This window comes from Myodes glareolus, chromosome 4, assembly GCF_982192425.1.
Source record: "Myodes glareolus chromosome 4, mMyoGla1.1, whole genome shotgun sequence".
NCBI lineage: Eukaryota > Metazoa > Chordata > Mammalia > Rodentia > Cricetidae > Myodes > Myodes glareolus.
In genome coordinates, this window is record NC_142029.1 from 38,829,855 (window position 1) to 38,841,532 (window position 11,678).

An 11,678-nucleotide genomic window follows, 5' to 3' on the forward strand; every position below is an offset into this window, starting at 1 on the left:
ATTTTACATTATAAATTGGAAGAGAACAGAAAGATAGAAGGAACCATATTCAAATGTGGACCATACTCTGCTAGGGATCAATAGTCCTCTAAATTTATTGAATTGGGTACCACATGTGTCATGATATCATATACTGAGTATTTACTTACATAATGACTGTGTACTTCCATCTAGAGTCTTTTAATTCTCAGTTCAGTAAGAAAGCATGATAACTCCTATGGACTGCATGACTGTTAATACTTCAATTATATTAAATAATTCACAAAGCATAATGAAGAAAGGTAGCATATATAACAAAACTCTGAGAAATGCTCCTGATATCTACATGGGCCATGTACTGTTTCTATGTGGGTCAGAGCACCATGGGACATGAGGACTTTGGGGATATATTAGATTGGATCTTTGTGATGCCTGTTTTGAAGACTGGAAACCACTATTCCAGTATCTAGAAATGGGCTGGACCCTATTTGAGCTCTTTTAGAATATTCCTTAAAATAGATGAAGCCATTGACCAAATGAACTTAGAGAGAAATAGCAAAGTGGGAAGTTTTTACCCCTTCTTCAGTTCCTTAGCCATACTACCTTTGTTTAAAGGCTCCCTGATGAGGGAGCATTTTAAACCACTGGTATTCTAAAGGTCAAGAGATAGTGAATAAGCACAGCTCAAGTGGTTAGCAATATGGGCAATGGCCATATTCATTGCCAACCAAAGAAGATTTCTTATCTTCAATACAAATAGAAGCCAATACAAATAGTTAGGGCAAAATGTTTAACACTACGGATAACACAACAGAACATCTGAAACAAGTTTTGTTTTGCCTTGTTTTGCTTACAATAAGTATGAGGATTGGACTCTGTAGCCCTGAGTACACCAAATACCAGATGACATCAACCAAGTCCTTCCGGCTTGCTTATGCTTATCCTCCTTGTGATTAAATATGAGGTTAGGCAAACAGACTGTACGATCTTTATATTTGTCCCAAAATCTCAGAACTCACCTGTTGTAGAGTCCACCGTTATTCTGTAACCCACAATTGGATCAGATGGTCTCTCCCATGACATATGAACAGTATTTTCATCTATAATTTTAAAATTCAAGTCGGAAGGTGGGTCAACTGCAAAAGGAGAGTTGAAATTAGTTGCATTTTCCAACGTCAGAAAATGGTTAATATATTAATGAGAAATTGTGATGAGCAAAGCTTACTAAAGTTGTCTTTGCATAAATTTGTTTCCAACAAATATGAAAAATATCTTGTTGGATCAGAATATAATTAAAAGCTGACAAGATGTGACAAAACATCAGAAAGTGTACAATTACAGAAGACAGCACGGAACACTTGATTCTTGAGTTGCTAGGTCATTCAAGAATGGCCAGCAAAATCAAGCAGAATAGAAATGTGTTTGGATACAAGAACAATGAAATCACATATAATAACCACATATGCAAACAATTCACATAACGATTAAGGAAATTCAATACATGCTGAGTGCACTTTGAACAAGCATGCCAAATCACAACCTGCTTACAACCATGGATGTTAATTTAGAACAGTGACATCATACATTTCTATAATGTGGAAAGAAAATCACTGATGGTTTGGGTTTAATTTCCACATTGTTGCTTTGATTATTGTTGTTTGATAAATCTCAGTCTGGGGCAGAGGATTTTAAAAATGTATTTGAGTGAAAAGGTGAAATCATAAAAAAGTGAAATACGTCTTTCAAGAAAATAAACATTAAGTGTATATTGATATCAATACAGGCAAATATTAAAATGAGATGTTAATAATTTATGAGTATATAAGCAGTACTAGAGATATTTATAAAACCATATTCTGCCTGTTTACACCAATTTGCTGTGTTCCCAAGGTGTAAACCAACACAGTCATTGCCTTGGTAGTAGGTTTACTCCATACTAGAAGTAGCATTTTAAGATAAAATGCAAGTATGGCCCTCTACAAAACAATGATTAATTATGAAAAGACAACACCAATGTATATTTATGAGAAATTATTTATAGAACTTGGAGGACACAGTAATGAAGGATCATCATTGCAAGACATGACTGTATAAAAACGTGGAGAAATCAATGACAGAAATAACTTTGAAGTACGGAAAGGAACGGTTTACAAACAAAACTGTACAGCATCATGCATGTGTCAATGAAATGTTGGCTTATTTTTAGTTTCCCACAATGAACAACAGCTTCCATGTACAATAGTCATTACACAAAGACATTCCTGAAATATTTTATAATGATATTCTCTACAACAATGGTCATGCCTCCTCATGCAGCATTATACTGACTCACTGTCAGTGCATGGTCAACGCCTTGAAAATCATTACACTTGAAGCAAGTTTGATAAAATAGATGATTTTCAACCATATTCTACTTTAAATATCTTAGTCTACAGGTATTACTTCTTATGAGTGAGGTGATTTACCTCTGTTTTTAAGAGGTACCGTCTCCCTTTAGAATTTTATGAAAGTCAATCAAAATGCGATAATGGCTCTGAGACACAATTCAGAATTTAACGGGGATTAGATTAGCTGTCTTTAACATTCATAGCACATTTTTAAAGGAAACAAAACTGATTAGGCAAACATCTGCTTTAATAAATCGCCACCTCCAGCTGTAGGAGATGTCTTTATTTTTATTGGCTACGCTAGTAGAGGAACAAATGTTACTTTCTTCCTATCCATACACAGGCAGTGAGATTAGAACGATTAATCTGCATGCACAGCTTAATCATTCAGCATTCTTCTGTCTGTTACCATATTGCAACGTTTAGCTGAAGTCATCACTTAGTATATGTCACAAGCATGCAACAGATGTTAATAGGACAATGGGTATTAAGAATATCATTATAAAATATTGTTCCGATAGCAATGGCTCAGGACAAATTTAATGCAAAGGCAGACACAACTGGCCTGAGCAGCTTTTTAAAAATCAGTACATGGAAAAAATAGTACCACCAACCTTGGAGGAAATAGACCTGACGCAGCGGACATTAGGTTAAAACTGCTGGAGGCCAGCAGCGGCCCACCTTGTTGATATCCAAGTGACCAGGACTCCAGATAGACTGAAAAAAGGACTGTGGGGGAAAAGTCTTGAACATTTTAGAGGATTTTAAGGTGCTCGTGGGAAGTCAGGTGTGGTACACGGGATTCAAAAGTAAGAAAAATGACCTATCAGTGTGAAAAGCAGAACCTACCCCGCTGTTCTCCTTGAGTTTACCCCACATACAGCCTTTCATGCTTGTCATTTCATTTACAAAGCTTAGGAGCTTTCATTTTGAAAAAAAAACGATGAAGTAGGTGTGAGGGTATGACCTACATTGATTTAAATCATTACACATATTTGTTTTTATTGATTTGGAAAACTTTTTACATTAATTCACAACCACCATGATTACATTGTCACAGAGTCTAGTGTTCCCAAAAGTAATGCTGATGCTAGCATTGTACAAGCACTAACTAACTACATATGGTTTGTAAATGCAAGCCACCATAGCCAAGACAAGGGAAACAGAATTAACAATATAACTAGCAATCTGGTGCATGAAAGAAAGGAAACATTAAGTATCTGTAACTGGTAGTTTAATTTTACACTTAAACATGATGCCTTTGTTATCAAAATACTGTGATATAAAAGGATCTTTATGATGAGATTTTTGTTGCACAAACTGGTATGATTTAGGACATGGTAGGAATAATCATACTATGTAAAAATTATTCAATGTCTTCTATACAACATGCAGACATGTAGACATTTTACTTGTTATTTTCTTTTGTATTTATAATAACCTAACTATAGGTCTTGCAATCTTTGATCTACAAATTAAATTCAAAAATAAGAACAGTTCATAGATAACAACAATTTTATCTTATAATCTATATAGTTTTCTATCACATTAGATTAAAAGTAAATAGAAGAAATATTTCAGTCAAAAATGTTAGGATCAACACACAGTACTTGTTAATAGATACATATTTTTCTATTCTCTCAAAGTCACTATTAGAAGAAATTATGTCTGTGCAATAAGATACATGTGGCATGCTGACATCTGCAACTCAAATATACATAGAATTTGGAAGGCAGCTATGCTCACCACTGTACCACCAATGTAGATATAGATAGACTTTGATATATTAACTTCACATTATTGTTTGAACAATTTTAAAATTAGTGTGTCTGTCTTGTTTTAAAGAAAAATAACCTTTTTTCCAATTAGAGCACCCAACAAGAAACTATATCCAAGAATTAACCATGGCAAATCTTTGTATGAATGGATGAATGGGGGGATAGGATAAGAGAGTGGGTGGATGAATGGATGGATAGATGAATAGATGGGTACATTATAATATGTTACAGACAAAAAAATCTAATAGCAACATTAAAATATCAACTTGAGGTACTGGAGAGATGGCTCAGTGGTTAAGAGCACTGATTACTCTTACAGAAGACCAGGGTTCAATTCCCAGCACACATGGGGCAACTTACAATGGTCTGTAACTACAGTTCCAGTGAATTTCATAGCCTCACACCAATTCACAAAAATAAAAATAAATATATTTTTAAAAAAATATATCAACTTAAGGAATTCTCACTTCCTCATTTAGAAAATAAAACAGTCAGAATACATGACATCTATGTTTTCTGGTATGACTGTTTTGCTGCGTGTCAGATGCAGAATTATAGAAATATATATTAAATTAGTCCCTTAATCTAGATACAGACATAGTTAAAACATGACTTTAAATCACTAATAAACTGATAATAATAATTTATTATGTTATAAACTATAAATAAAACTTACAAAAATTAAAACTCTGTATTTCACAAAATATGTGTCCATCTCAAACTCTAGATAAAGGAAAGAGGAACACTGACCTTTGACTGTTTAATGCAAAGTTAACTTATCTAAAAACCTATTAATATACATGATCCCAGCCTAATGCATACACTCTAGGTCATACAGAGCACTTGGAAAGATTCAAGTTTGTTAGTCTATTTAATAATTACTTAAGGCCAAAAGAGGAAGTAGTCTTTGCCTTTATATCTATTGGACACAGTAAATTAGCATGAAAATATAAATACATGATGCAAATAGAGGCAATGTGGAAAATTATTATCATGGTTTCTAAATGCAAATTTCAAAATAATTCAGATTAACATTAAAAAACTGTGTTTCTAGCATATGAAAATGTATACTAAAAAGAGCCAGGAACCATATGACCACAAGAACATATGAGTCAACAAAAGAAAGCAAAGTAGCCTTGGCTACCTTAGCAGAAGGTTGCAAACGAGAGGCCAGCTGAAATTTTAAAATGCCCCAACAGAAAGATTTCAGGGGGAAAAAAATCTATTTTCTAGCCCAACGTCTTCAGTAAGACTTTGGCCACAAATTTTGTTAGCTCTTCACAGGCTCCTGGGGCCACTTAGTTGGTAGTTAACACCAGAGCTGAGCTGCCCAACAAGGAGCAAACAGTCTCATGTGGCCATCGAGCCCTTGAAGTGTGGCCAGTCCAAAATGAAAAGGGCTGCAAGTGCAAAGCGCATGCCCAGCTTCCAAAACTTAGCCCAGAAGTGCAGAGGAGCTGGCCGACGGTTTTCCTATCGATTATGTGTTGAAACAATAGCATTATGTTAAAAACCTTTTGTAAAAATCAATTTTCCTGGACCCTTTTCTTTCTTTATATGACTATAAAAAAATGTTTAAGTTAGATATATGACTTTTATGTGTGAATCATATTTCTGTTTGACGCTGCCAAACTAGAAAACAATCCAAAAATGAATCTTATTAAAAGATACTGACCTAAAAGAGGAAAAGACAAGCATTTAAGAAAGAAAGAACTACGCCAGGTGAAAATTAACACAAAGTTATAAGATAAAATATGAGAAACAATGGAAATAATCAGGGAGGCAAATAGTATAATGTCGTTTTTAACTGTCTTTTGCTGGCTGGTCATTGCCAGTTCAGAACCAATGTTTTCCACTTACCGGTATCTCCAGCCTAACCCTATACTGGAGAATTCTCAAAACTTTTATTTCCAAAGAACCATTTTCTTAATGAGCAAGAAACGGCCACTTCAGTGACTTATCTAAAAATATCTTTAGTAGTGCTTCCAGAAGTCTCTCAAATAAAATTCCTTCCTAACTGACGGCACAGCAGGGATTACTGCAAGGCCACCTCATCTGAAAACTCCTGCAGGAGGGCCAGAGCAGCCTAGGCATTTATTTCCTCTTCAGGTGGGCCGTGGGCGGACCAGCAAACATCTCTGAATCTTAGACCAGCTACACATCTGGGGGCTCTTCCTTTTCCTAACATTAGTTCTCTGTACCCGCAGTTTTGAAGTAGAACATTAAAAAAAAAAATCAGGGTTGCCAAGACACATCCCTACATACCTACCCCTCTACAAGCAGAGCATTCCACCCTGGAATTTCCAGAGCCTACAGATGTCTCCTCCCTAACTTCATTAAAGGTGCTTCTTTCATTGGAGAGGGTTAAAAAAATTAAGATTAACTCGTTAATATTGCAGAATATGATAAATTTGCCAAATCTCAAATGATAGTTTCAAAGAGCCAGTGAGGTCATAATGCAGAAGTGGCTTCGTCAATAAATACTAAGATATTAAAGCATCAAGTGCACCAAACAAAATAAAATTAGGTTAAAAGTTTAACAGAAGTCTTCTAGAGGGCAGGGTCACAAGGAGCCAACTCGGAGCTGCATTGTGATGTCCCTGGTCACCTAGTGCCAAGGCGTTGAGGTCAGACGCGGCCAGGTCTTCCTGAGCCAAGCAAGGGTGAGCATGCCAAGGGGGTGCCCGGCTCGCAGCTGCCTCCAGGCTGGAAACCCTGGCCCGGAGCCAATCCTTCTGAGCTGGGTTGTTCTGGGACACATGCTTTAGAGACTTTGGAACCAAACACCAACAGCAGAGTCCCTAGATTGAGTGAGTACCCCCTATAAATTAGTTTCTGTTTATCACTCATTCCCCCTACCCACCAACTCAAGTGACAGTCAGACAGTTGGATCCTTTGCCTAAAAGTCTGCCTAGCCAGTTGGAGTCCCCTAATCTCCTCAAGAAGAAAGAAAAGAAAACCAGACGCGCAGAGCTGGCGATGTTGGAGTCTTTTATTTCATGTTGTCGTTGTCACCAAGGTCACAGTCCCGACCCAGGTGATCCTGTGAGGATGTCCATATTCTGAGATTCCTGGTACCCAGCCCTCCAGGATCCTCTTGGTAGAGCTGGATGCAGCTGTTGCCCTATGCAGGGGACCGGTCCTCAGGGAAGGCAGCAGCGTAGGTGGCAGTGTGGACAGCACACTGCAGACAGGCACAGAGAGACCAAACAGCACTGCACGGAGTAGGGGAAGCAGAATATCAGAGCTGGACCCGAAAGTCTGGAAACGGACACACCTCAGAACGAGCAGATTTCTCTGGAGACGAGAAATCATAGAAGTGCGGAGGAAACAGAGCAAGCAACAGAAGCAGAAGAGAGGAGAGCCTTTTCCTTTCTTAAATTCTTCAGTGTCACTTGCCGTAGAGAAAGTAAAAGCATTTTACCTTCTGCCTCAATGGAAGACAGGAGTAGGGCCACGCCCAGGGCGGCCAGCGCTCGGGGAAGCCTGGTCTGCATGCTCTGGCCTCAAGCTCACAGCCTCATGAAGGGATCTGCAGGAGGAAGCAGTGATCCATCAGCACCCATCCTGAGCAGGCCAGGAACAGGTCAAACAGGAGCCTAAACATGGTCCAGAACCCAGTCAAATTTGCCATAATAAAAACAGCGGCTAGCCCAGCACATAATGGACCTATTGTGAGCCAATAGGTTTAATCGGGGACCTAGTAGGAAATTCTGGTTTAAAGAAGGTACTCTTCTCCGGGGTGCTATGCTCTGTGAATGCCTGACCAGACCGCACATGGCTTCATCCTGCCAAGATGATGGATAATTTAGAGGCGATTTTTATCCCTGACTCAACCAAATGTCTCTTCCAGCTGGGGATTTCATTTGACCGTTTTTTCCTAACTGCTGAACTCTTTAGGTAACTGTGCTTTAGTGGTCCCAGGATAATTTGGAAAGAATAATAAACCTCTTTTATTCTGTTTTCTTCAGTTTGTCCTGACTAAAACTATGCAAGTCTTTAAGGTCTGGAATAGATTATACAGGGATATGCAAGGCCCAATTGAAACTCAATTCTTTTGATAACTATGCTGTTTTTATATCTAATAAACCCTTTACCAAAGAAGAGGGGGAACCAACTCTAAAATGCATAATAAAAAGAGTCAAAACAATATAAAGAAGCAAAACACCTTTGTCTGTTTTCTGAAAGTTCTTAGAGTTTTAAAAACCTCAATAACTCATCTTTGTTTTTAACTAGTTCTTAACGCTGGAAGGTTAAAACTGATACAGGTTCCAGAGCAAGAAGGTTCTATTCTGACTTTTCCCTGATTTACAACTCAGTTAATTCTTTATTGGTCAAGAGGCCTACTCTTCTTTTGTAGTTTCCCGAACACACGGTGGCTGTTTAATGGACTGTCCTAATAGTCTAAGGCCCAATCCAGGAAACAAAAAGTTACCATCAATGAGCTGGACTGAGAAGGTGCCTGTGGTCAAACACACACACATACACACACACACACACACACACAGAGAGAGAGAGAGAGAGAGAGAGAGAGAGAGAGAGAGAGAGAAGGGGGGATGGATTCAGAGATACACACATTACTGTAAGGCAGCACCATAGGCCTCGAGACAAATGAAAGGGGAAGGGGAACTGGTGCTTGGGAATCCAAAAATAAGCCAAAGGTTGGGTTCTCCTTGAGAAAAGAACTGACAGTCTCCAACCATGCCTTTCCAAATCTTTGGCACGCAGGTTAGGGAAGCTTTCTTCATCTGGGTGTAAATTGCATTTTACATGTCTGATGAGCAGGCAAGCCAAATTGCCCAGAGCTCCTTTTTATGAAGCCAAGATTAAAATTTTGGCGCAGCTAGGAGATCTAGGGGATTTTAGTAATGTCTTTTTCCTAATTAACAACTGTGACATTCTAACCCTTGCCTACATTAGTTTAAAAAAACTTAAATAAAAAGGCATGACTGACCCATTGTTGCCGTCACCTGACCATAATGTTCATATAATAACTTGAAGTGAAGTTGGCAGTTGGGCTCACGAAGACTTAAAGTGTGGCAATATGCTCACAAAAATCTATGTGCAGTTTTGGGGGAGTTGTTAATAAGCTGAACAAAAACTTGAGTCTTGGAAGTGCGTTTATCTGGGTCTAGTGCGCCACCTATCGGCTTCCTGACTCAGCATCAAGAATGAATCATCTCTCATTGGGGTATCCGATGAATAACTCAACCATCTTAGCCAGCCAAGATTTCCGTCCATATATGTTTTAAAGAAAAGCGTCTCTCTCCTTCTTAGCCAAAACATTTATCGGACTGCTTAGCAACACTTCATTGAGCATTCTCAGACAGAGATGGCTGAAAGCGGCCGCCCCTACGTGGCAGTAGGATTTCCCTCACTTCCCCCTCATGAATGAAAATGTATCAGCTGCCTGGAATGGGGGCGCTATGGGAACTGGTCCCTTTTGGACAACTCGCCCTTCCCCCACCCCTTGCTGGAAACGGCCAACTCCTTAACTCTCTCAAGTTAATTTTTTTTTTTTCAAACGCACCCACAGGCATACACATGTTCCATGGGCCCACCTAGATTCCAGGCGCCACATACCTCTTCTATAACTGCAATCTTGACCTTAGTTAGCCAAGGACGAGTTCAGTCTCATTTCTCTTCCCCCATCCCCCAACCCTCTCCATGGTTCCTTAGAAGACTCCATCCAACCTTAAAGTTGGGGGTAGGGAGGTATACCAGAGATCCGATCTGGTCAAGGGAGGGTAGCTGGAGAAGCCAGATGCAGGTCCCATTTGGCACAGCTCTGTAAATGCGCGAAATCCTCACAGTCTGATACCCAGTCTCTACACCCAGGGATTGGAGAAGAAGCCCTCTCAGGGGTCCCTCTGACTGATCCTAAGTAGGACTTAATCCCAGTGCATTCAGGGGGAACCCAAAAGGAGATGTCTCAGCAGCTGTGAAAAGCCAGCCTAACCCACCAACCCCTTGAAAGCAGTAGAAGATGTAGCCAGGGCCGCTCCCGGGAGCATCTGGAAATGCCACTCGCGCCTAACCTCGCCGCGCCGGAGCGCTTGCCATTGGCCCTCCGAGTAATTCTGCCCCGCGCGTGCAGAACTTCGCTTTCGTGCAATGTCCTGTGCCCATGTTACAAACCGGCAACCCTGTCAAAGCTGCAGTCACCAGATAATAAAGAGCGACCTACGCAGCCCATGCACTTCAAGGGAGGCGACAACCTCTATAGAGGACATTTCCCTGCAGATGGACAAAATAGAGCCGAACAAGCCATCTTTCTTTCCCCCTCCAAAACTCCAAAGAAATCGCAAAGTTGTTTGTTGCGCCGCACATCTATCTCAGGCACACAAATCAATCACTTCCAAAGTCAACCGGCTCCCGCCGGGCGCTCTGCCTGGCCCGGGTTAAGATACTAGCAAGAAGCGACTTTTCCCATTTATCTTTGGGGAAGGCCGCTTGAGGTTGGGGGGGTGGGGGGGGACAGAAGCCATACTAACCTGAGTCGGTGGTGACAGAGGGAGCGGGCGTCCTGCAGCCAATGTGTGGGAACCCCCGGGTCGGTGAGAGCGCGGCGCTCCGGGAGCACCTGGCGGCCACCAGCTTGAGAAGGGCGGCGGGAGCACACAGGAGTGGCGACTGGAGCGCGGAGCGGAGGCAGGGGGACTGACTGCAGCTGAGGGCGGACGCGTCTGTGGCGGCCGCCTTCGCCGACTGGGAAGAGGCTCCGCGCCGCGGGCTACTTAACAGAGAGGGCTGTTCCCGGCTCTCAGTTTACTCGGTTACGAAACGCCTGAGAAGGTGGAAGGCTGCCACGGGTGATGTATGCTACTCGGCGGTGAAGGAGGTCTACTTTTGGGAACGTGTGCATACTTCGAGCATTCCATCGGCGTGAGGTGGCGATCGCCGTAGTAGCAATGCCCCTCCGGGGGCGGGGAGGAGGGAGGGGGAGAGGGGGACAGCCGCAGCCGGGTTCCCTGCCAAGGGAGGCCGCGGACTCCTCCGCTTGGGGAGGGCAAGGGACTCGGGTTTCCCTATCCTGATGAATTTCTTTAATACGTTTACTCCAAGTTAAGAACAATGGAGAAGTTGGAAGCTGCTGTTAGTTACAGATTGGCGGGATGGGTATAACCCCGGTCTCTCACTCTATGCCATCCGCAGCTACCACCGTCTCCACCTTCTTCCCCCTCTGTCCTGGGTGCACTTAAAACCGATTTACAGGGTTTCCATTAACTAACTGTCTGTGCACGCGGCGGGCCTCTGTCTTTCCCAGTCTCCAAGCCGCGACTGAAAATTCGGACAGCCTCCTGCTCCCGGCTCAGGGATGGGATGACTTTCCCAGGCCTGTCTGCCTAACCTGGTTTTTCAGAAGAGAGCTGGGCAGCTTCGATTCAATGTGGAGGGAGGGAGAGGAAAGCTACTGGTACCTTAGGGTCATCCCAACAAGTCACTCAAGAACAAGTTTTATTCACCATAGAAATTTCTTGCCAGGTTGGGAGCAAAAGCTTGGCCCAAGTTGGAGATTCAGACTGTCAGCTCT

At 41.5% G+C, this 11,678-nt stretch overlaps 1 protein-coding gene across 4 annotated transcripts in view; it reads right to left on the minus strand.

The window, feature by feature from the left end:
- The window catches only part of Col12a1 (collagen type XII alpha 1 chain), a 109,866-nt gene extending 98,930 nt beyond the window's left edge, over positions 1-10,936 (minus strand). The window contains exons 1-3 of one of the 4 annotated variants that reach the window (XM_087905424.1): positions 10,639-10,933; positions 7,569-7,676; positions 999-1,115 (exon numbers count right to left, since the gene is read on the minus strand). In XM_087905424.1, coding sequence (XP_087761550.1) covers positions 999-1,115; positions 7,569-7,641 — 190 coding nt within the window. In that variant the 5' untranslated portion in view covers positions 7,642-7,676; positions 10,639-10,933. Of the gene's footprint in view, positions 1-998; positions 1,116-7,568; positions 7,703-10,638 lie in introns of those variants that run through there. The other 3 variants (XM_048435721.3, XM_085689446.2, XM_048435723.3) reach the window with 3 other exon arrangements.
- Positions 10,937-11,678: the final 742 nt, after the last annotated feature.